Raw genomic sequence first — 25,931 nt, 5'->3', positions numbered from 1 at the left:
AGGAGAGGGGGTTTTGTGGGCACTGGGGCAGCAGAGCACTGTGCCCAGGGTCCTGGGGACAGCAGGGTGAGTGGGAAAGAGGAATCTCGAGGGAAGGATGCAAGTCCACAGAGCTCACCTCTGCCACCCTCCCAGCCAACAGTCAGCTCTCATGGCTGGGCTGGTTGCTCTTCTCATCCTGTGTAGTAAACACACACACACACACGCCAGACACCGGGAGGAGGGGGAAGAGACAGATTACAGCTTCTTCAGGGATGGAAGGCGGTTGTTGATGGAAGGTTCTGGTCTAGCTCAGTGGTTCTATCTTGCCTGCACATTGGAATCACTGGGGAGTTATAAAAAATTACCAAGCCTGAAACCCACCATCAGAAATTCTGATTTAATTGGCATGGGTGTGGTCTGGACACAGAGTTTTTTAAAGCTCCCCAGATGATGAGTGTCAGCTAGTTTGAGCACCACTGGTCTTCCTGGTGGGGCTTAATCAGGGAATCTGGTGAAAATACTCACATAGCACTTCCATCCTGGAACACTGCTCACCTGCTTCACTCCATGAGGTGGAGCTGTCAGGAGCGAGGCTGACTGCCTACATGGCCTGGGAAATCCTGCCTCATTACCTTACACCGTCTCTCCACCCCAAGGGAGTTTCCTCCAACCAAAGTTACGTGCTTCAGCCATAACTTGCCTGTGGCTTATCTCCCTACAGCTACATGCAAAAATCTCTCCCTACACAAGGCTGTGCTGAATAGACTGGGTTCTGGAGCGAGACTGCTTGGGTTCGAATCCTGGCTCTGCCCAGGCGGCATGACTTTGGCCAAGTTATTTAACTTCCCTGTGCCTCAGTTTCCTCACCTGGGGAGAAGAATAGTCCCTGCCTCGTAAGTTTGTCATGAGGATTAAACAAGGGCACACTTGAGAAATGCTTGGAGAAGATCGTGAAGTAAATGCTCACTGAACGTCAGCTGGTGTAGCTGGCCATGCCACGAGCCCCAGGTGAACAGGGAGCATGCTGTGTGCCCCTCTGTCTCCAGCACAGTGCCTGCCATACAGAAAGACGCTCAATCAAAAAACAACACCTGGCGAATGAATGAACACTTCCCCAAAGCCAAAATCCGTGCCTGTGTCCCTGAGAGCCTCTCATTCCCTGAATAAGGCCCTTGCAAGGCTGAGCTCTGAGGGTCAGAGCATCAGGGCTGCTCTCCAGCACTCTGGACAGAGACAGGGGCAGGCCGTATTGGAGACCGGCTGGCTAAAGGAGCAAGGAATTGTTTTGCCTTGTTTTGTTTTAAACAAATGTCAAAGAACTCCTTTTCTTGCTGTTCGCCTGTGTGCTACCAACAGAATGCCAACAGCATTCTGGATAATTGGAGGTGCTGGGTAATCAAGACTTTGCCATGCAACAGTTAACACAGAGAATGCCATTTGGGCAGAGACCAAGTGTGCAAAATGTCTTTTGCCCAGAAACCTGGCTTGCTAGTTCCCTGCTGGCAGACACACGCAGGCAGTGGCTGCAAACAGGAGCTTCCTTCTCCCTTGTGTCTGGGGGCCACATCTAATTTGCACTAATTGTTGTTGAAGCCTGTTTGTTTACTCCCTGACTCTCCCTCTGCGTGGCTCCACGCAAGCGCTCCCTGCATTGTTTGTCTAATGATCTCTTCTCCAAGCTGCTGGCTAGCACGATAGATGCTTGTACCTACTGCTCACTGCCCATGAACACAACTCGGTGCTCTGCAGGCGCTAGATGAGGGCATGCTGGGCAGAGGGCATGAGTCTGCCGTGGCACGCAGGCAGCTGCCACCTTGGAGGGTGAGTCATCCTCCCCTGGGCACCATGACACTCAGTGCTTGGGAGGCAGGGCAAAGCTCAGATGGTCACCAGCTGGCTGCACTGGGGGGAGATCCGACCCCAATGTCCAGGGAGGGGACAGCTCCATCTTTCCTCAGATGGGCTTGCAGCCCCAGATCCCGAGGTGTGACTTTGTCCTTCCAGACGTGCCAGCCCAGAGGGCCCCTGCCTAGTCAAATCCTTGCCAGGCTTAAAGGCTGCACATCGTGGTCACTCCCTCTTCTCATCTACTAAGTGCCTATCTCAAATCCCCTCCTTACCGGACCCGAGAGTGGGACCAAGAATGACAGAGCAGCCTGCTGCAGGGTATCTGTATGTGGTTGGGGGAGATGAAGTGGGTTCCAAGGGACCTGGGAGGGTGCCACAATTCTGCTGGGGGCTGGCCACTCAGAATCCTCTGGAGGGACAACTTTGGCAAACCTTTCTTGGCCAGCTGAGCCCTGCCCTTGATGCTGTGGCCCACTGGGTAGCCTCTGTCCAACCCTGTAGCAGTGTCCCCTGCCTCCTCTGTCCTGGCCCAGCCCAGCAGGCTAGAGGGCAAGGAGAGGGCGGAGAGGCTGAGCAGGCAGCACGCAGCCAGGATTCTGGGTGGGCTGAATGGCTACAGGACTAGCAGACGGTGGGAAGTAATCACAGTGTCCAGAAGCACCTGTCATGGCCAAGATTCCCAACGTCCTGCTCCTCTGTCCTAGTGAGTGTCGGTGGGTCAGGCAGCAGGCCTGACCTCTCAGAGCCCTCAAGGCCTTGGCAGGGTCTCCCTTTAATGTGAAATCTCTCCAGGAATGGGGCTCTCCTGTAAGGCCTGGCATCTTCCACTGACCAGGACCAGGCCTTGGCTAAACCCCAAGCGGTGCAAAGTGGAAATGGTGGCCCTGGAAAGATGCAACCAGCCAGATGTCACGCATTTCTTTCTTTTTTTTTGTTTTTTTTGTGAGGAAGATCAGCCCTGAGCTAACATCCATGCCAATCCTCCACTTTTTGCTGAGGAAGACTGGCCCTAAGCTAACATCTGTTGCCAATCCTCCTCCTTTTTTCCCCCCAAAGCCCCAGTAGATAGTTGTACGTCATAGTTGCACATCCTTCTAGTTGCTGTATGTGGGAGGCGGCCTCAGCACGTCCGGAGAAGCGCATCGGTGCACGCCTGGGATCCGAACCCGGGCCGCCAGCAGCGGAGCGCGCGCACTTAACTGCTAAGCCACGGGGCCGGCCCCTGTCACGCATTTCTTTTACAGCTCTGGGCAGAGGCTACCAACAGAGCAGCTTGCTGGTGCTGGAGGACACAAGGCACCACATACTAGTCCACACTCAGATGAGAGCAGCCCTCACCCCCACCAGAGCCTGGCGGCCTCACGGGGAAGTGGAAGGAGAGCAAGAGGCCAGCTTCTCTGCTTTGACCTGTCTTAGGGACTGATGGCCTTCCGTGGCAGGCAGGGAGCTCATGTGTTTGCTAATCAGCCCCTTGTGAAATACCAGCTAACAAGGCCTTGCAGTGTGACTGCCCCCGGGGAGAGCTGCTTTCTCTGCTCCTACAAGACTCTGGTCAGGGCTGAGGAGGCCAGCGTGGGAAAGCTCTCCCCTGGCAACCTGCCAACTTGATTTGGCACATAGTCTAAGGATGCCGACCAGACATGTGGCATCCTGCACCTGTTTCTCTGTGTGGCCACCCATGCCCTCCTCTTCCACCAAATGAAGACCTGGCAGGCTCTGGAACATCAAAGACACATGGGCTCTGGTGCACCAAAGACCTGGGTTCAAATCCTCCCTCCACCACGTCCTTGTACAGGCTGTTTAACCTCTCTGAGCCTCTCAGCTGACAAGCGGAGATAACACTACCTATCTAGAAAAGTGGATTGAGCAGATAAATGTGGTAATTACAGAGAAGCTGTGCAAGGCATCAATAGCTATTAGGTTTTGAAAAGTCTGTGCACTTATCTTTTTAGATCAAACAGAGCATTATTTCCACTTCTCTCCTCCAGGGTTTCCTTTGTTAAAAACCATTTCCTGGGCTCCAGGGAAAGAACTAGCAGTGAGCTCTTCTCCCAGCCCACCAGAGGGACAGAGGGGCTGTGCTGTGGAACAAAAGGACTGGGTCCTGCTCCCTCTCTCTCCTTCGGGGAGCCCTCCCCTGCCCAGCCTCCCCGTGCACCACTCACTCAGCACTTGGTATCCGGTGTTTCTGTCTCATCCCCCAACCACAGGTGAGTTCCGAGAGCTACCAGAACCTGCAGAACCTCTCTCTAAGGGGCAGCTTGGTAGAGCCCCCAAAGTGAAATAAAGCCACGTTCCCTCTGCCCCCAGTGACTCTGCTCAACTGATGCTGTGAAACAGGGTGAGGCTGGAACAGTGATGTGAATGTCAGGGGAGGGTGATCCTGAGGTCCTGGTGGGCATTTGTGCCCCAGACTAGGGAGGGTGACAGCGACATCACATCCGGAGGATCACTTCTCTTGATGGAGACCAGAGTGAAGCTGCGGCTCCCAGGAAGGATCTGCGCCCTGCCCCCCCGTCTCCACTTCCCACCCAGAGGAGGGAGAGGATGCTGCGACACAGGGCCAGGGCCCACAGTGATATGTTGGGCTCTGGCTGGCGTGCAGGTGCCCCCCTTGGGCCTGGCGTGCTCCCTCCAAGTCCCCACAGTGTCCCCCACTCCCATCCTTGTATCCCAGGGGACAAGGGTCTTGTACTTTGGAGACCTTATGTTTGTGGGCTGGCACCATGGCCCAGACAAACTACGATGAAAGACTAAGGCGGCGGGGGGTGGGGGTGGGACAGCTGTGAAATGTGCAAGGAGGAGGCAGTTGCAACTGGTGATTCAGTAGACAGAGTGGGCAGGACTGGGCACTGACTGGATGGATGTGGGGAAAGAAGGAGGAGAAACAGTACAGACATCAGTACAGGGAGATTCTCGATCAACACACCACTGCCCCGCCTAGGGCTCTTTTAGAAATGCAGATTCCTGGGCCCCGTCCACAGACATTCTGATTTAGTAGGGCTGAGAGAGAACCCAGGAGCCTTCCTTTTTTCTTTTTTGTGAGGAAGATTAGCCCTGAGCTCACATCCGATGCCAATCCTCTTTTTGCTGAGGAAGATTGGACCCGGGCTATCATCCATGCCCATCTTCCTCTACTGTATATGGGACACCGACACAGCATGGCTTGACAAGCGGTATGTCAGTGCGCGCCCAGGATCTGAACCCATGAACCCTGGGCCGCCGAAGCAGAGCACACGCGCTTAACCACTATGCCACCGGGCTGGCCCCGTGAACCCGGGAGGCTTCCTTTTTAACAAGCACTCCCCGGGGATTCGGATGTGGGAGCTGTGATGTGTACCTGGAGGAATTCAGTGAGGCGTAAGGAACAGCTGTGCTTGGGAGGCTGGTGGGGCCATTAGCATAGTCAGCTGCCCGGGAGTGGCACGTGGTGCTTTAGGAAAAGGCCTGCACTTCTCAGCCCAGGCTGTGCGTATAAATCCACTGGGGATCTTGCTCAGGAGCCGATTCTGAGTCGGGAGTAGGAGGGAGACCCTGAGGTTCTGAATTTCTAACAAGCTCCCAGGGGATGCCCACACTGCTGCTGGACGGTGGATGACACTTGGAGAAGCCAGAGCTTTGGGAAGGGTTCTCACACTTCACTGTGCGTCCGTATCACCTGGGGGGGTGCATATTAAAACAAATTGCTGCCCGCCTTCCCCCAAGTTTCAGATTGAGGAGGTCTGGGGAGGGGCCTGAGAATGTGCATTTCTAACAAGTTCTCAGGAGATGCTGCTGGTCCTGGGACCCCACTTTGAGAAATATTGGCCTCGACAGTAAGAAGTGAAACAGTATGAGGGCCGAATTAAGTAAACGCAGCCCAGAGCATCCCTAAGTGGTACAGACACTTTTCTTTTGCAAAGTGCTACTGCTCCATTTGTTAAATTCTTAACAAGAGCTTGTTTTCCGATGATCTCTTGCTCTCTCTGGAACAGTGGGTACACAGGGGAAAAACCTCAGCAAATTGAGGGTTATGGAAAATTAAATTCTAGCTTAACCGAAATAGTCTCCTGCTTAGCAAAATGAAGTCTCCTAAATACTTGACTTTCTCTTCACCCCCACATGTTCCGGGAACAGATGAAATTGCTAGGCAGCACCGAGGACTTGTGAGCAAGTGGCCAGACTTCCTGCTGCCCCTGCACCCACCTTCAGGTCACATGTGACCGCTGGTGGAGTGGAAGAACGGAATTCCTGGTTGTCACAAGGGGGGTGACCCTCATCTCCCCGTGGCATCGCTCACAATCAGACTGAATACCTCTACCTCCTCCAGAAACTTCCCTGGGCTCGAACCCCACCTCACAAGGACACATGGACAGACGCCCTCTGCCTTGGATCTGCCCCCGGCACGCCTCAGCACTCTGATCATGTCTTATCTGGTACTTGAATATCTGCTTCCACTCACATCTTCCTCCCAGCCTGCAACCAGCCTGACTGCATCTCATTCATCTTGGTAGCCCCTATCTCTCCAGAGACTATCTTTCCCCAAGCAGTCCTGTTCATAAGTACTTAGAAGCTTCCATATACTACTTTCTGGTTTGGAAACTATAGGCACCACCCCATACCCCAGAAACTTGGAACTGACTGTCGTCTGAACAAATACTCTAAGCTACAAATCCTTTCCTCCTGCTTGGCAGCGCCCAGAGCAAACAACCGTGTCCTGGCAGGCTTGTCCCCAAGGACCCAGGAAGCCTCCCACCTGGATGGGGGCCTCTGATGCTGCGTGTGTGCCAGGGACCAGCTGGGGGAGGGAGGGAAGAGGCCCCTGACCTGGGCTACTTCCTGTTCATCTGAACCTGGCTCAGACCTGCAGGCTCGGGGGGTGTGGCCAAAGGCAGAGAAAATAGTAAGACAGGAGGAAGGACTTCCAGACTGAGAGCACAGGCCGTGCAGGGTGGGTGAAGTGGGATGGGGTGGGGATAAACAGTCAGGTGGCATTGAACCTGTCATCCACCTGGCTCCACACTCAGGTGAGCGGGGAGCTCATCCCCTCGTCTGGGGCCTTACTGCACATCCTCACTCCAACCGACAACCAGTCACCAAGAGAATGCAGGCAGTGCTGACCACGAGGGACAGAGACATGGTGGGGAGGAGAGGGGAGAAGAATGTATAGTGTGGCTGGGGGACATGCTGCAAGGGGACAAGTGGCTCGGCTGGCCGAGACCAGACCCCAAATCTCTGCGCAACAACTCACGGAGTGGCTTTCGGTAATTTTACATCATGACCCACAGTAAGAAATGCATTTTTACATCATGACCCAGTATATATATCTGTGTGTGTACATAACAAAACTGAAATAAAAAGTCACAAAGCAGGATCTACCACGCTACACGTGATGTCCTCCGTCACCAGCTGGTCTTGACCTACTCATTTGACGTGACAACACATGAGTGGGTCATAGCTGGCACCTTGAAATGATCTGCCCGATTGTGTCTCAGTCATTTCAGAGGGCCTTCGAGGCTTTGGAATTCCTGCTCTGCACAGTGCTCCCAACCAACTGAGTGCCTGCCGTACGCCAGACACTATGCTCAATGGCGGGTGGGGGTGGGGAGCAGGGTGGCTCCAGAGATGAGAGGACATGGAGACATCACACACATAGACCAGAGGACTGTCTGTATAGGGTGGCAGCAATGAGCCCATCACGTGCTACCCAGATATATGACTTGAGGGCACTCAGCCACTGGTGAGCACCAGGGACAGGCACCACACCTCCCAGCAGTTGGCATCAGAAAGCAGACAGAAGTGTCCCTGTCTCTCCCAGCTTACATGCCCTGTTGAGGTCCCATCCCTTCTCCCCTCCATGGATTGAAGCCCTCTCTCCTTTCCCCACATCGTGGCCCAGGGAGTGGAGGAAGATCGGGTGGCAGTACTATTCATAAAGAAGATGATGGAGTTTACCTTGGCAGCTCCCAGGAGGCTGCAAGCCTCCAGGTCTTCCTGGGGCAGGCCTGATGCATCCTCTGGGGAGGTCCCTTCGGAGGGAGTCTCCTGACGCACTTGGGGGCTCGTGTTCAGAGCCACCTGTTCTCTACTTACTGAACCAAAGCTTTAAGAGAATTCATGCATCTCAAATTTATTTCTCAAAAAAATAAAATTTTCCAGCACTCTCAGGCCTCCGAAGGGGAAAAAGAGCCCCTCTTCAGGCATCCTAAGCTCCTACTACAATTATCCCAGTGAGATCCTGCAGGAGATCAGCTACACCAGCCAGCAGTGCAAAGCTATTTCCATAATGAAGGACTGTGCAGCCCTCGCCTTCTCCATTGTGATCACAGCCCTCCTCCCTCCAACCTGGCGATGGAGGCTGTGGCCTGGCCCTTCCCTGTAGCCATCCAAGTAACAAGGATGGATCAGGGTGAGGCAGAAAACAGAAGCGAGGAGACTCCGGCATGTGCCCCTTCTCTCCATCTGGAGGGGGGAAGAACACCCAAGGCCTCCCGCAGTGGAGGGGCCCTGGGATCTGCAGAGCACCTCTGGGAGCCACTGGGCACTTGGGCAGAAGCAGGAGCCCCTGCTGGACAGGGACAGTCCCCGGCATCTCCATAGCCTCCAGGCCTGGCCCAGGCTGGGCAGCAGCGGGCTCCGCTACAGGTGGAGTTGACTGGGAAACACATCCCAGCGGCTGACTCTCTTTTACCTGGCCAGGTGTGTGATAGGACTTGGCGTGAAGGCTGGGGAATCTCTTAGAGCCTCAGTTTCTACATCTGTCAAGTGGGGACAAGCACCCTGCTGCCTTGGGCCTGCGCATGAGCATTCTTGGTAAACTGTAAGATGCTTCCACGTGTAGTTATTACTGTCACTCTGCAGAAAGGCAGAGCGATGTACACAAGAGAATGAGTAAAAATCGCCGATCTTTGCTCTGGAGGCTGTTGCTACTGAGGGATGTCGTCAGCCTTGTGGGAGGGGAAGGATTAGGGGATCTATGCCACCCCATACGGCCCGCTTTGGGTAAAGTTACTTCTTGTACTGCAGCCAGCCCACTCGCCTGCTCCCCTGCCTGGGGAAAGGCCACCCTCTGGGGTGCGGGAAGGCTGAGAAGCAGCTGAGGCTCAGAGAGGTGATGTGAGTCTTCCAAGGCTGCAGTGAGGACGTGGGCAAGCCAATAGCCAGTGCTTGTCCTGACCCGCCTGCCTGCAGCTACATGCCCGGCTCTGGTCTCGGCATCGGCCCGTAGTAGCCCCTGCTTGGTTACTGCCCCATTTGGACAAGCAGCAGAAGGAAGTGGAGGCATCATGAAGGCCTCAAAGAATAAGAGGCAGAGGAGGAAGGACCCCGCAAAGAGGGCCAGGGATGCCTGGAATGAAGGGTACAAAGGGCTCAGGGCACGACCTCAGTGGTCAGGAGAGTGCAGGAGGGACAAGGCACTTCTGGGCATGTCCCTTCCACTTAGAGACAGCAGAGAGGCCCAAGCGACCAGGGGGCCTAACCCAGGGGCAAGCTACTCACAGATCCTGGTCTTGGGAGGGCAAGACTGAACCAGAGCCCAGCCCCAGGGCCTTCCCAGAGGCCAGGCAAGGGAACCCCAGCCGAGGCACAGGACTAAGTTCTGGAATCATGTATTCTCGTCCTGGCACTTCTGCAGTCTCACTGTGCAACCTGATGCTCTCTCATAACCTCTCTGAGCCTTGGTTTACTTAACTGTGAAAGAATGGTCCCAGAACCTCAGAGGTTAGCTGGTCCCATCTCCCACTCAGCCAGGGCTCAAGTCCTGCCGACAGCATCCCTGATAGGCGGGATGCTCTCCCCGCCCGAGGCAGGCCATTCTGTCAAGCAGCTGCAAACCACTAGAGAGCCCTTGCTTTTAATCAAGTGACATAATGGCTGTGAAAGGGCTTACGAAAATAAAAGCATAACTGAAGCAGGTTATTATTAACCTCATCAACATTAGAGGTGTTGTGAGAGAGGGTGAAATGGGGCTGGAGATAGGCTTCCTGAGCACATCAAGGCAGCTGAATGAGGGAGCCAAGGAGGAGGGGCACGGAGGGACCCTGGTGAGTGCCGCGTTCTCTCCAGGGAGATGAGACAGCAGCTGGAGAGGATGCTCAGGTCCTGATGAGACCAAGAGGTACATAACTGATGCAAAAGAAGGAAGGGACCACTCCTCCACCTCAGCAGAAAGCACATCTTAGACCTGGGGCGGAAGACCCTCTGGTTCCCTGGGCGGAGCATACTTATCCTGGAAGGCATAGAGAGGCTGTTCCAAACATGTTTGCCTAGCGGCCCCTGCTTAGTAATGGTGACAAGCTCACTGTGAAGGCCGGGAAGGGCGAGCCAGGGACACAGGTAGGAGTAAATGTATAGAGGATCCTAGCTGCAGGGTCTTAGAGGCAGCCTAGGCTGGCAGATGGAGACCCAGAGAGAGACAGCTTGCGGCCCAAGGTGGCCCAGCTAGTCCAGGGCTGCACGGTGGGGAAAGCCGAGGCCTTCTACCTGCCAGGGGAAAGCAAGTGTGCAACCCAGTCCCCTGTGCCCAGCAGGCAGGAGGGCCTCATAACGGTTACCTCCCCAGGCCCAGTGCCCTGTACTCAGGCCATCCTTGCCCTCGTGTCTGTGCCAGTCTGACTCCAGAGCCCCATGCCTTGTGCCCCGTGAGTCTCGCTCAGGAAGGGGAGCTCGGAGGGAGGAACTGCAGACAGAGGCAGGGGCCCAACGGGCTGGGTCCACTCACCCACGATCTCGTTCTCCTCCAGATTGATGGTCTCCAGGGCAGGCAGGGTGGTGAGCTGCTCGGGGAAGTCATGGAACTGGTTCCGGGACAAGTCGATGGCCTTGAGGTGCTGCAGGGCGCTGACCTCGCTGGGGAGACGGTGCAGGAAGTTCCCTTCCAGGTGGAGCTCTGCCGTAGCGGGGGGAAGAGAAGGAAAGATGACGAGGGGAGCAACCTAGAGACCACAGTGACCGCCAGCTGTGGCTCTCACCCCTGCCTGGGCCAGGAAGGCAGTGAGGAAGCCCCTGGCCACAAAGGAAGTCCCCCCAAGGGGCTGACTGCGTGTTTATGCAAGAGGAGTAGTAACTCCCACCACGCTCCGGTCATGCCAGCGGGGCTCCCTGCTTCTGGCTTTGGAACAGAAGGCTCTCCGGATAGAAGCCTGGGCCTAGCAGAAGGGTCAGGACGTGCTGGCTCCTCCCTCGGATGAGGCCTCAACTCCGGGCCTTGATGGGACAGGTCAGGATGTGCAGCCTCTGGGCTCCCCACACGCCACAGCCCCTTCGAGGGACATCACTTTACACAGCCCTCTCTGCTCAAGGAGCCACCAGGGCAGCCAAGTTCTGTGTCACGTGACCCTGCTTCCCTGCCCAGCCACAGGAGCCCTAGAGCAGCTGCTCCAAAAGCTGACCAGTGACCTACGCAGGGACCTGTGTGAGGAGGTGAGCCGGGCAGGTGGGAGTCTCTCTGTTGGGAACCTGGCCGAGGCAGTGCTGGGCGTGGTGGAGGCTGAAGCCGAAATGCTGCATTCCACAGAGCTGGGGCGCCCGCAGGGGCCCTGTGTAAGGAGAAGAGATGAGGGGCAGAAACCAAGAGTCAATGTGGGGGGTGGAGAGGTAGCATAATGCAGGGCTTCAGGGTCGGGGATCTGGGGCCCCCACTGCCTGGTTTAAACCCTAACTGTGCCACCTACAAGTTCTTCACTCAGATCGTTATTTACCCCGTTAGGTCTCAGTTTCCTCATCTGTAGAAAGGGACTGATACTAATTCCCACCTCACAGGGTTGTTGAGGGTGACATCTGTGAACCCGGGTGAGGCACTGGGCCCGGTGCTGGTACACAGTGACCATTCACACACGCCACTGTTATTACTACAGCCTGGGGCTGCTGTGAAGATCAGATGTATGCAAAGTGCTTTGCACAGTGTCTGGCACACAGTAGGTGCTCAATAAACGTTAGGGAGGAACCTGAGGAAGCAGAGGATGCAGGAGACTGGGGGAGGCAGAAAAGCAGAATTGTCATGAGAGCATACACAGGGGCCTCGGTTTCTGCTGGTTCCCCATGCCCTGTCTACACGTGACCCCACATGAGCCCTCCCGTCACACTACTCAGGCGAGCCGCCCGCCCTGTCTGCCCTAAAGGAAACTGGGGGCCAGAAATGCCAAGTGACCTGAGGACCGACCTCAGCTCTCCTCCCCAGGGCCGGCTTCGTGAGCAGGCGACCAGTGCAGTAGCACAGGGCCCCAGGCTTGGAAGGGCTCACACTCGGGGTTGAATGTTCTGTGCTGCCATCTTGATAATTTTATCCTCGAATCTGTGTTTTGTAAGCAGAGCCGGAGTCATGGAGTCTCAGCTCCCATGTGGTCCTGCCCCACACCACCTCCCAGGATGGGTTCTCGGCAGCCTGCTCTCCTGCCGTCTGGTGCCTCAGGGTAACACTGGCCTCTCCCTCCTCGCCCCTGCTCTGCCACTGTTGCAGCCCTCCATCCCCGGGAGGGGCCCGGGCACAGGGAGGGTCAGTTGGGCACGTGTGCCCATCACGTCTCAGAGCGGAGCCCGGTGGCAGCCATTCCCTGCCCCCTGCAACCCCAGCCCCTGGGCTGGCAGCGTCAAAGAGTGTCTGGTGGGCGGCAGCTGGAGGCTGAGTCTTGGCAGGAGGGAGCCTCTTGCCTGCCCCCGACCCAGATCCTGAGCATGTCCTGAGGCAGAGGTTTAAAGACCCTCGGATGCCCAGCTGGACCTCCCCAGGTCCCACCCCTGGCCAGGGTGAAGTGTAGGGGTCCAGCATGTGGTGGGAGCTGTCAGGCCTGAGGGTATGTGCACGTGTGCCCTGCATCGTGGGGGGCACTTGTGAGAGCCTGCACTTCCTCTCTGCCTCCTTCCAACCTTCCTGAGTCTGGCCTGAGTTTGTCCTTCGGGCCCACTCGAGGCACCCTCTGGAAACAAGCCACAAAATACAAATGGTGTAATTTCATGATTCTATATATGCGTTAAATGCTCTTATATTTGCATTTAAAACTGGCATTGTACATTATAAAGATGAATGGTAAAATTCTCACTAATAAAGTTTTAATTTTTCCTTATTTAGAAGGACATGAAATAGAAATGAAAAGCACCATGACACAATAAGAGAGAGACGTTGGAAGAAAGGAAAAAGACTTCTTTGTACCTTTAATGGCACTTTTCTCCTGCTGTTTAAAAGAGAGAACTCTATTTTCATTTTGCGCTGGGCCCCACCTATTACGTAGCTGGCCCTGCTCCTCTCTCTGTGCTCCATGCTCCATAGCTCCATGATGCAGCCCTGGGTTGTGGGGGATGAGCCTCTCTGAGGTCCGGACAGCACCTCCCAGGGTTCCGCAGTGAGAGCAGAGCCCCGCCACAAGGGCCCTCTGGTCCCACACACACCTGAGTCACTGTGGGCCCCTCACTCCCCCCGCTGGGGCTCTGGCGGATGGGAACTGTATCTGATTCAACTCTGTTCCCTACATCCAGCCCCCTGAGGGGCACCCTGTGGTTACTCAGCAAATATTTGATGAATGATGACTCTTCTCCCCACAGGGGAGACAGCACAGGGGGCCTGGCCTGCCTCTCATTTTCCCACCTCCAGGGACATCCTGAACACAAGCTTCCATCAGCAGACCCAGTGCCCCCCCCACAAACCCAGGACCCCTCCAGCAGCCAGGTTCTTAGACAGCCACGCCTTAAACCAGAAAACATCCCTGTCCAGGTCACAGTTATAAGGTCACAGTGTCAGAGGGACACTGGAGAATATCTAGCCCAGTGCTTCCCAAACACGCCTTTGCCCGACAGTTTCCTCAAACACTCTGAGCGTGCTGCTGCCTCGGGGTCTTGGCACTTGCAGCTCCCTCTTTCTAGAATGCTCTTTATTGATACATTTGTAAGGCTGTTGGCTCACTTCATTTGTATCTTTGATCAAAGGTCACCCTACTAAAGTAGGACCCTCTCCCATCAGTTTCTGTCCCCTGCAGTATCTACCTTCACAGTATCCATTGTTACCTAACACACTGACTTGTTTATATATTGTCTGCTCCCCCATGAGAGCGGGGGCTTTGCCTCTGTTGTAGAAAAGTGCTCACAACAGTGTCCAGCAAGCACTCAATAAATATTTGATGAGTACACAAGTGAATAAATGAATGAATTTGAGTATCATCCTCACAATTTTGCCAAATTTTTGTTCCACGTATACCACTGTTTTTCCTTAAATTTATTTGCTCATTTTTACTTGTATAAAATGGAAAAAGTTATTATTGCTTTCCATAAAAGCGTTATTCAATTCTCACTGGACACTGTTGCCAGATGAAGAATCTGGGCCCGAGGCTGATTTACGCCAGTGGAGTGGGTTGCGGAGCACACATTCCAGGCAGGGGGCGAGTGGCACCGAGCCAGCCAGGGCCAGGCAGCGGGCGGCTCCTGGTGGAGTCTCTCAGATACCACTTCCCTGGGATGGACATTTGTTCTCGAATGAGAACATGGCCCAATTTTCCTGGCTGTTTGGTTCCTGTTTAACGCACTTCTCTAAGCCCTCATTTTCTGGGGACACGCCTGCCAGGCTCTGTGTGGTCTGTCCCCCACGGCACCTCCAAATCCCGGGTTCACAGCCTGTCTGCCAGGGGGGCCTATAATGGACCCCTTAGGGAGCTAGCCTGGCCTCCATGGGGCAGCGGCTGGTGACCAGAGGGCACTTGCGAGGGCACAGCCCCATTTGCTGAGCTCCGTGGTAGACACCGCTTGGTGTTGCAGACAGGGAGGTGGCCAATGTCCCCAAATGTCCCAGCTGTCCCCAGGATTGTTTTCATTTCCATGGTCAGGAATCCAGCATGCCTGGCCACTCTAGGAAGGCTTCCTCACATCCTGGCTCTGGATCTTCCCTTCCTGGAACCTACTGCATTCCCCTAGCAGATCTCATCCAGGCTACACAGATGCAGTGGGCGGATGGTCCCATGTGGGCAGGGGAGGCCCCTCAGCATCCCTCCTCCCACTGCTTGCAGTGAGAGGCCATGCCATTCCCCTGAGACTGTGGGAATTAATAAAAGAAACCTGGACTAAACTGGAGTCAAGGAGGCCTGTAGGGGGAGCTCTCTCACCCTATCATACATCTTCAATTACTCTAAACAGGAAGAGAGGTAAGCTTACATCTCAGGCCGGAAGTGCAACTACTTTACTACTAAAGGAAGATTTCTCTCCCCTCCTGGCAACAGCCCAGCCAATGAGAAGCACCGCAGCTCAGCCAATGAGAAGTCGTCACCACCCTGAACTGTTAGTTTACTCCCACGGACTTTCCATTAGAACAATCCCTCCCAACTCCCCTTTTGCTCCATAAAAGCAAGCTCTTTCCTTTGCCTTCTGAATTTGCCTATGGTTTGCCATAGCATGCACGTCCCAAATTGCAATTCTTTGTTGATCCCGAATAAACTCATTTTTGCTAGAGAAATAACTGGCTGTTTGTTTAAGGTCAGTATGACAAACCCAGGCTCGGGAGCCTGGTGTCTGTGGGTTCAAATTCAGACTCTGCCACTTCCTGACTATGTGACCTTGGGCAAGTTGTTTATGTTTGCCTCAGTTTCTTCATCTGTAAAATGAGGACAGTACTAGGATATCTTTCTATAGGATTGCTGTGATTTAAATGAATTCATACATGAAAAAGGCTTTGAACAGTGCTAGGCACATAGTAAATCCTATGTAAGTATGTGAGACAGACAGATAGATATGGCAAACCACGCAGGGCACCTGGTGAACCCAGTAATCGAGTTAGTACTGAGCTACCTACTAGACTTGTACTTCTAATCACCCAAACTTAAGCTTAGAAGAGAAGAAAATGCTCTTTGCCTGAAGGGATAATGAACACAAGACCATCTTTTGTTGTTTACTAAGTGCACACAGGGTCCCAAGGCCTTTGGGGAGCAGGTGTTTGGAGCACCAAGCTGCAGGGAGCTGATAAACACGGCCACAGCATCACTGATGCACAGCACGTGAGTTTACAGGAGGTCTCACATGCTGGCTTGGTCCCTTCACACTACAGGACCAGACCCCACAGCTTGGGGGGCAACCAGGATAACTGCTGCGGATGGTAGGGAAGAGATTCTCCCCCCTCTTGATTTTGTTACCCTCAATTTTTGATGTGCTCAGAATTGTTATTAAAAAAAAAAATAAAAGACGGCCTTTTATCAAAGCATTTTGGGCCTGAGTCTAATTACAGCCCCAAAGCAGCTCAGAATGGCCAGAAGCATCCACCTCCAGAGGCAGCTTCTGAGAGCCTTTTGGGAGCTCACCTCCGTGTGCAGCCTGAGGGCTCAGGGCCATGGGGCCACAGAAGCTGACAGAAGGATGCTCTCTGGAGGTCTAAGAGGCCTCACCCCGCACCCTACCCCAGCAGGCAGCCTGCTCCCACCATGGAGGACCCCAAGGGAGCGTCCCTGACTGGCGGGAGCCTCGCTTGCCCCGCCATCTCTGCTACTCAGGGCAAGAAGGTCCTGCCACCAGTCAGCTCGGGGATGGTGGAGACAGGCTGATCTAGTCTGGGACACTGAGAGCTGAGAAGGCTCTGCCCAATGCCCCAGAGAGGAAAACCAAGGGTCACGACCAATTTAGAAAGCCCTCAGCATCCCTCACCCCTGCTCAGGGTAACACATTTGAGGTCTTTCCTGAGGTTGGTTTAGGGACCATGACATCCTTAAACAGAAGTTCCCACAATGACCAGAGAGGCTTGCTTTCTTGCAGCTCAAACAGGCTTGCCTCACAAGCTGGTGGGCGCTCGCTGCTCACATCCAGGTTCAGGGGGGATCGTGCTGAGGCTGGGAGCAGATGTGTGGGTGGCCCTCTGCCTGGCTCCAAAGTCTCATAGGTAGAGCCCAGGCCGAAGAGGCACTGCTCCCTCCACTGTGGGTACCCAGGTACTGCTGGGCCAGGGAGAGCAAGGCAGCCCCCAGGGAGAGAGGGCAGGGGCCAAAGGAAGAGCAAGTGGCAAGCCAGGCAGAGCTGGCCATGTGGCGTGCGGGAACCCCAGGCAGGCGGGTGGGCAGGGTTGCATGTCCAGCAAAGAGGACAGCAGTGTCCTGGGAGGCCCTGGGCTAGGTCCAGGAATTAGCACAGGTCAGGGTTCAGCTCCAAGGGAAAAGACTGAAGCCAAGTTATCAAACCAGGTCCCACGGCCAGACCAGGGGCCCCTTGAGGGCTAGGACCCGCGTGGCTCATCCTTGTCACCTGTGTGCTCAGCACAAGGCCTGCCGCGAGGGTGCTCAGGAAAGGTTTGCCAAATGAATGAATGAACAAATGGAGGGACAAATGGATTGTGACAGGCTGACTTGACCACAAATTCCCTAAATTCCTTCTGCTGCTCCCAGGCCCGGCACAAGGCTAATCTCGCGGCACAAGGGGTGTGTGTGTGTGTGTTTGTCCATCTGTCCAGCTGAGGGAGGACGTTACCCCCATGCGCCTTGGCTCAGACCTGCCCACTCTCCAGGAACAGCCAGGGTCCGAGCAGGGTGGCCAAGTCTGCCTCATTTACAGCCACCACCCCCACAACTCCCTATCTCCTTGCCTTTGTACCACTGGTAGAAGGTTGCCAGATAAAAACGCAAGACACTCAATTTCGAATTTCAAATAAACAATAAATAATTTTTCTTTAGTATAAGTACAACTCAAATATTGCCTGGGATATACTTCTTCTAAAAAATTATTCATTGTTTATCTAAAATTCAAATTTAACTGGGCATCCTGTACTTCATTTGCTAAATCTAGGAACCCAATGCTGGTGCCTGGGACTCAGAACCACCTGCTTGGCTCTGCCCACCTGGTTCGGCCTTCTCTGGCCATTCTAGGATCGTCCACAACCAGCCCCTCCTGAAAAAAATAAACACTATTACCAAGCACCTTTTAGGGACTGGTACTGTGCTAACTGCTTTCCCTGTATGGTCTCCTTAAAGTCTCACGACCACCCCACAAGGTCGCCATTAGCATCCCTCCCATGTTACAGATAAGTTGACTGAGGCCTGGGGACATTCAGTGCCTAAGGCCAAATCCTGCAGCTAGCAAGTGGCAGAGCCAGGGTGTGAACCCAGGTCCACTGCCTCCAAAGACCACATGCAGCCCAACTGCACCTTTTCCCGTCCTCTAAGTCACAGCAAGGCCCGGGGAGGAGTGGGGATAGACTGGAGAGCCGGGAGAAGAGGCCTATTCATTTTGGGCCTCTCCTCCCCTGCAGCCACAGCTACTCCTCATGCAGACTCGGAGAGCTGCCCCACTCCCACCCAGTGTGGCCTCTCTTCTGTGCTCCGGCCTCTCTAGTGAGGACCAATTGAACATGAGCCCCTGGATGCCCCCAGAGATGGCAAACTTAGCAGGTCCACAACTCAAGCCCTCATCTTACCCCAGCCTACCCACCTGCACCACTCTCCCCTCTTCCCGACTCTATCTTCCAAGCTGCACACCTCTTCTCCCCACTTCTAGAACCTCCTTCCCAAGGGAAGGACCTTCTGTACTTCCCACGCTCAGGCCCTCAGAGGGCGGGGAAGAGAATCTCCCCTCTCTTGATTCTGTGAGCCCAAACACCTCCTTAGGACAGAAGCAGTCCCTCTCACCTGGACCACTCTGCTAGCCTCCTCCCTGGCCTCCTGCCTCCAGTCCCCCCTCCAATCACACTGCACACTGGGGCCCATTTAACCACGTGAGCGCAGCTCTTAGCTAACAAACCTTCAGTGGCTCTCCAAGGCCTCCTTCCCAGGCAGTCAAAGCCTTCTGGTTTACGGTTTCAGGTCTTACATTCAAGGCTTTAGTCCATTTTGAGTTAAATTTTGTGCCTGGTGTAAGACAGTGGTCGAGTTTCATCCTTTTGCACGTGGCTGTCCGGTTTCCCAGCACCATTGATTGAAGACGCCATCCTTGCCCCACTGCACATCCTTGCCTCCTTTGTTGTAAATTAATCTACGTCTCTATCTCGTTCCAGCCATGACTCAAAGCCTCTGCAGATCTCCGTCACTCGTGTGCTGCTAGAATGAACAGCATCCCGAGGCTTTTGCATGGTCACACCCATTCCTCTTAGGGCTGAGGAGAAGCAGGAGGGCGGGGGTCCTCTCTGCCCAGAACACTCAACACGTGTCCCTTGAGCTAGGCCTGGAACTACTGAACCATGGTTACAGGCTCAGTAGATGGAAAGATACGCCCCTCCCTGCTCGGCGTCCAGTTCCTGGTCACCCTGAGCAGGCCACCACCCTTCTACGGTCTGGGTTTTCTTGACTGTAAATGATTTATGTCCTTTCTCTTTCCTACACCTAAGGAAAGGAAGGAGTTAAATGTTTATTGAGCACCTACTGTATGCCAAGTGCTATACACATATCACCTACTTTAATTTTCATAGCAACACAGAGGTAAGTTTTATCATCTCTTTTTTTAGAGATGAAAAAACTGGAGACTCAGAGAGGTTGGGTGATTTGCCCAACATCCACAGCTAGTAAGTGGGGCAGCTGAAATCTGATACTGGATCTGTCTGGCTCCAAACACTCTGGGCCTCCAAAGGGGTGGGCAAACAGAGTTGCATGGAGAGAATGATGACCCCGAGACTGGAGAGGCTCAGAGCCTGACAGACCCACAGGAGACTTACTCTTCCCAGCTATAAACCAATGTCAACTCTCTACAGTCTGTCGCCCTAGGTGTCAGAAGGCCAAGACTGCTCCCTCACCCTGCATGGCTAATTAAAAAATGAAAGCCAGGTCCGGCCCCGTGGCTCAGCGGTTAAGTGCGCACGGTCCGCTGCTGGCGGCCCGGGTTCGGATCCCAGGCGCGCACCGACGCACCACTTGTCCAGCCATGCTGAGGCCACGTCCCACATACAGCAACTAGAAGGATGTGCAACTATGACATACAACTATCTACTGGGGCTTTGGGGAAAAGAAAAAAAAAAAAAACATGAAAGACAAACAAGGCATTCTGCCTCCAGAAATGTTTGCTCAAGAACCACTCTGAACAGCATGATCATGTTTTACCTTAAATTAATCCTCACGATGACCCACTGAAGCAGGCGGTGAAGGAATCCCATCTCACAGGTCAAGATGGCAGAAATGGCAGAGCCACGTCTGACCTCAGGCCAGCCTGGCTCCAGGGCCCACGCTTTTAGCCATTCCGCTTACTGACTGGCAACACTCTGACATGAATAACATTTGCAGCTGGTTTATCTTGAAGAAGCCGCAGAAACGTGCACTGCTTAAAATGAGATGTTGTTGCTGAAATCTGTTATCACCAAGGGTGATATGTTATCACTGTTTTATTATTTTTCCCATTCTGGGGATAGACTTCCTGGCCCGTGTTTGTGCTGGAGCTATTTTCTCAAGAAAAGTCCTGGTCCAGGCCTCCATCGCTCCTAAGGTTGTCAGGTAGCGTAGCATTCGGGCACGTGAACGGCGCTGACAACAATCACAGAAACCACACACTATCCCAACTGTAAACACAAGGTTTTGTTGTTTTAAGCCACTGAGATTTGGGAGTATTTATTCCTGATGCAAAACTGGCCTATCCTGACTGATACAGTTTTTTTAACTTTAAATGCATTGCCTGTTTACAAAACCAGTGCATGCTCACTGTAAAAATGCAGCCATCACAAAAAGATGGAACATAGAAAATGAAAATCCGATGTATTTCCACCCCTGGAGAGGACCAATGTTGTTTGGCATGCATTCTTCCATATTTTTCTACGTACATACTAATGGATGGATAGATAGATATTGTTTTAAAAAAACAAACATGGAATCATACACTATATACTCTTTTGAGACCCGCTATTATCACTCAATAGGGCTTAGGCAGATTTCCGAGTCATTGCCTGGTGTATCCTTCTCTGGAGATCACTGCCCTCAAGATTAAGAGACTTGTGGATGCAAGATCAGCCCCTGCCCCAGCTCCACATTCCCCAGGGAAGGCTGCTCTGTGACGTCCAGCCTTTCTTTAGCAGCGGGCTCTAAGGAAAGGCCCAGCTGCAAGGAGAGGCTGCACCCCCTGAAAGGCAGCCCCTCCGCCAGCTCAGACGCTTTCCTGAAAAGCAAGAGGCACAGAGGGAGTGGTGGCTGGGCAGGCAGGACTCGCATCCTTGGCATTCAGCTCCTTAAAGTGCATTAGAGTAATCAAAGGGGCTGCACTGAAATTGGGAGGGAAGGGGAGGCTTTCCACTATCGAGCTTCAAAGGCGGCCCAGACCTGCTCTGGAGAAGTGCCACATTAAGAAAGTGTTGAAGTGCTGGGCTTGAGTGGGGCATGGTTTCCAGGAAAGAGGTCTTCTGCTGGATGCCAAAGGTTTAGCTCACTGAGTATGGGGCTTATAACAGAAACTAATAATGATGGCTAACAGCTATTGAGCACTACTATGTTCCAGGTAATCATTCTAGGGGTTTACATGCAATCCTCATTTTAATTTTATTATAACCCGTCACCCCCAATTTACAGAGAGATGAAATAACTTGTCTAAGGTCACACAAAGCCCAACCTCTCCCCCAGGTATCTGACTTTCCTCTCCCAACCCCTAATCCAGGATCAGAACCCCAGCCATTCCAGAGAAGGGAGCTTTACCATTCTCTGGGGAGAATGGCTCCCCAGAGAAGGGAGCCATTCCAGCACCCAGCTTTTCCAGGGCTGCACCCCTAGCCCCTGCAGCCCCTGTACTCAGGGCAGATCCTCAGCAAATCCCTGCCTATTTAGTGGTGAATGACGAAGGGGAAGACTGGGAGGACCTGGGTCTGCTCTCTCATCAGGTGTCCTTGGGCCCATCCTCTCTCCGGATGGCCTCACAGGAAGGTCCCCCATCCATTCACAGCAGGGCTGTGAGGATGGGGTGCGAGTGCTGTGAAAGGCAGGGTGTGCTGCACTACACAGATATTTATTAAGCACCTATTATATACTCAGCCCTGTCCTTGAACATGAAAAGGATAATCTCTTAAAAGTAAAAGCACTCAATACATAGAACTATTTCTGTTGGAGAGGGACAAGACACATGAGACAATTCTTGGATTATAAAGCCTTTCATGGAAACAAAATTGAAAGCTAATGTTAAAGGCAAGAATCAAAAGGGGACATAAAAGAGAAAGTGGATGCCGCTGGGAGACGTGGCTTACAGGAAAGTCAGTCAGTCACAGTGATAGCAAAACAGCCTCTACCTGCTCATTCCACGCACATCACTCAGCACTCCCGTGGCACAGCGCCATGTGACTGTGGGGAAATCAGGAGGAACACAAGATCCCTCCCTTAACAAGCTTGCACACCAGTGGGAAGAGAAAGTAATACACAAGAAAAATAAATAAATAAGATTATCTCAGATTGCTAGGAAGGCCTTTAAGGTCAGAGTGAAGGATGAGAAGGAACCAGTTGTGCAAAGAGCCCCAAGGAAACCTATCAGGGAACAGCAAGTACAAAGGCCCTGAGGTAGGAAAGAACTGGGCACATCCAAGGAACAGAGAAGAGGTCAGCGTGCCTGGAATGGGGAGTGAGAGAGGAAAAGTGGCAGAGAGGACGCTGGTACCAGGTTATGCAGGACCTAAGAGACCTTGGGAAGATAGTGGATCTACTCCAAGTGAGACAGGAAGCCAAGGAAAGCATCTGGAGGATGAGTGTGCATGATCTGGTAGGTTTTGACTTGACCTTGTATCCTGGGAACTTGCTGAACTCATTTATTAGTTCTAGGAGGGTTTTTGGATTGGGTTTTTTTGTAGATTCCTTGTAGTTTGCTATGTAGACAATCATGTCATCTGCAAATAGGGACAGTTTTATTTCTTCATTTCCAATCTATATGCCTTTTCTTTCTTTTTCTTGTCTTACTGCAGTGGTTAGAACTTCCAGGATGAGAGCAGACAGCCTTACCTTTTCCCAATCTTACGGGAAAAGCATTTCATCATTAAGTCTGATGTGAGCTACAGGATTTTTATAGATGTTCCTTACCAAGTTGAGGTACTTCCCCAATACTCCTAGTTTGCTGAGTTTTTAAATCATGAATGGGTGTTGGGGTTTGTCAAATGCTTTTTCTTTGTCAATAGATATGACTGTATGATTCTTCTTCTTTTGCCTTTGATATGATAGATACACTGACTGATTTTCAACTGTTGAGCCAGTCTTGCACGTTTGGAAAAATTGATAAATCCCACTTGGTCATGGCATATAATCCATTTTACACATTGCCGGATTTGATTGCTAATATTTTGCTGTGAGTTTCTGTGTCTTAGTTCATGAGAGATATTGGTCTGTAGTTTCCTTTTCTTTTTGTACTGTCTTCTTCTGGATTTGAAATTAAAGTAATACTGGCTTCGTAGCATGGGTAAGAAAGTGTGCCCTTCTCTTCTATTTCTGGACGAGACTGTGAAATTGATGTTAATTCTTGTTTAAAAGTTTGATAGAATTCTCCAGTGAAATCATCTGGGCCTAGAGATTTTGGTAGTTTGTGATTTTCAAGGAACTCGTCCATTTCTTCTAAGTTGTCAAATTTATGAATGCCAAGTTGTTCATAATAGATGTGGTAGGTTTTGAGTGGAAACCAAACCATGGAATTGCTTCCAGGCCCCCTCACCACCAGGGGAGGACAAAGAAAGCAAGTTGTCTGGGATGATAACCCCATGCCTGTCAAAGTCGCAGTCTTGCTTAGCTCCTGGAACTTGATGTTGCCCCAACCCAGGCGCTTGAGGTTTTCTCTGTTGTTTCCACTTCAGAGGAAGAGCAACAGTGTGGCCAACAGCCCAGCCACCTGATGAGCTGGTGTGCTGAGCTTCCAAGTAAATATCTCGGCAGCCTCCTCTAGCTTTGCTTCTTCCCGCTGGGGTCACACGCAGTCTTTCTCATTGTTGGTGTCACAACAATGCCCAGGGTCTCGCCGTCCTCTCTCTTGGGACAGAGAGGGCTGAGGTTCTCTGGGCCGAGGGGGCTGCAATAGGGGGGCTCCTGATGTTTCTTCCTGCGCTCTTATGCCAGGGTTCAGAGTCGAACAACCTGGGCTCCCCGGATGGACACGGGCTCTGGGAGAAGACTCTCGCCATCCTACTCCCAAGACCGTCCCCAGCCTGAGAGCAGCCCGTCATGAACATTCCCTTATTCATTATCCCTACTGAACTGTGGTTTCCGGTGTCTGTTAAATGGACCACTCCTTCCCTAAATTCTTCTCATTACTTCCGCATCATCCTTATCTTGGACAACTGCCAAGGCTGACTCAGAGGCCTTAGACTGACCCCAGTGGAGACTGAAGGCCTGCTGATTCCATTAAGGGACAGACGAGGTTGGCCTGCAGTAATTGTGTAGCCGGGCAGCGAGGGAATGTACCAGCTCCAAAAATACCTGCCCACCGAGGATCAATCAGCACCTTGGCTGCAACCGGCGTCCATGAGCAATCATGTTCCTGCCTGCAAGGGGCCCCCTGCAGGGCAACGTGTCCTTCAAATGGCCCATGCTCAGCACAGAGACAGCTGATGCCCGCAGGGGACAAAGGGTGAGGAGACAGGAGTAAGTTTCCAAAAGCCACATACGCTCCTTGGGTGGACAGAGGGAAGGGCTGAGAAAACTCTTCTAACCAGGGCTGGGACGTGAACAGCTAACCATGCTGCCGCCATGTAAAGAGCAAGGTGGCTCTCGCTGTACCGACATGGATCAATTACTAAAATATATTGCTAAGTAAAAAAGGCAAGTTGCAAAACAGTGCCTGCACTCCACTGCCATTAGTAGTTTATAAAGGAGCTCTGGGGCTGCACCCACAGTCCTGACCCCTTTTCTCTCGCTTGTGACTTACGCACTCTCTGCCTCAGCTGCCTCTTCTAAAACAAAGAGATAACAGTACTGACCTTACAGGGTTGTAAAGATTTAAATAATTTTATACTTGCAAAGTGCTTTACAACAGTGCCTGCCCACGGTACTGAAATCGAGGACGAAGAGGTTAAATAATCTTCCCTGGGCTAGAAGAGAACAAAAACTTGGAGACAAGCTTTGCTAACTGCAGCTGTGCATATTCAGCATAATCAACTATTGTGTAAACTAACTAGGTCTTTCTGGCCCTCCTTAGTATACTGAGTGAGTTGTCTTTCCCAGGATGTCAAGGTCCAGACATCAAGATTCAGCCTCACAAGACCAAACACAGGCTGAAGATGAAAAGTCCAGAAAGTCAAGGGAAAAGAAATTCAGTCTTCAAGGCCAAACACAGGCTGGTGGAAGGCGCCAATCAGCATGGCCAACTGCTCCCCTTCCCCTACCTAAAACCCCAGCATATGCTCTCCCTCCCCTACCTAAAACCCCAGTATGTGCTCTCCCTCCCCTACCTAAAACCTTTTTCCCTGAGAGGAGGTAGATCTGAGTCCTAATTCCTATCTCCTTGTCTGGCTGCCTTTCGATAATAGTAAACTTCTTTCCTTGCCACAAGCCTGGTGTTTCAATTTTTTCTTTCTGCCCTACTATGTGGCAGGTAAACAAACTTGTGTTTGGGTTAGGTTTACAGTATCCAGTAAATGCTACTGAAATTAAATACATTGATGCTCACATTGGCTAGAAGATCTCTAGAACGGGTAATGGCAGTCCCCTCTGGGCAGGGGAACTAGATATCTGGGGGCAGGAGTAAGAGGGAGACTTGTTTTCCCTATTACCATTTCCAACCCTTGGAATTTTGTACCGTGTGCATCTATTGCTTATTCAAAAACAACTAACAGGAACCTGTTTTCAAAATGAAGCCTTAGAGCTTTACAACAAGAGAAATGCACAGGAGGTGGGTAAGAAGGGTAGTGGGGGATGGAAACTCTTCTAAATCTCGGAGCCAGGAGCACAGGAGATCTGTGCTTAGAGCTCCAACAAAGAAATGAAGGGAAACTTCGAAGTCCCACGTCACATAGGGGAGTGGCAAATGTTAGCTTGGGCCCAGGAGGACTGAGGCATCAGAGTTTATGCAGTCTCAAACAATGTCCCAGTGTTCCAGGCGTGCACAGGAGTCCCGGACCGGGTGGGCAGAGGGGCTGCTGGGGTCCGCTGACTTCCAGGGGTTGTCAAGATGCAGGATGGAGATGTTCTCCTGCTTGTATGGCAGGAACACCTCTCCAGGCTGCCTCTCACTCCCCTCCGGAGGGAATTTCTTTTATTTATTCCTGTCACTTCCCAAAAAGAGGATCTCATTTGGTTTATAAGGACATA

At 52.5% G+C, this 25,931-nt stretch overlaps 1 protein-coding gene across 2 annotated transcripts in view; it reads right to left on the bottom strand.

Annotated features, from left to right (window-relative positions):
- LRRC20 (leucine rich repeat containing 20) overlaps window positions 1-25,931 on the bottom strand; it is an 81,060-nt gene that overhangs the window by 16,059 nt on the left and 39,070 nt on the right. For both annotated transcript variants that reach the window (XM_087432075.1, XM_004427025.3), the window contains exon 4: window positions 10,532-10,699. In XM_087432075.1, the coding sequence (XP_087288201.1) occupies window positions 10,532-10,699 (168 nt within the window). The remainder of the gene's footprint in view (window positions 1-10,531; window positions 10,700-25,931) is intronic.

The sequence above is a fragment of the Ceratotherium simum genome, chromosome 6 (genome assembly GCF_057802395.1).
Source record: "Ceratotherium simum simum isolate JZ-2026a chromosome 6, ASM5780239v1, whole genome shotgun sequence".
In the NCBI taxonomy this organism is placed as follows: domain Eukaryota; kingdom Metazoa; phylum Chordata; class Mammalia; order Perissodactyla; family Rhinocerotidae; genus Ceratotherium; species Ceratotherium simum.
The sequence above is the reverse complement of the archived record's forward strand: the minus strand, read 5'-3'. Positions and strand labels throughout refer to the sequence as shown.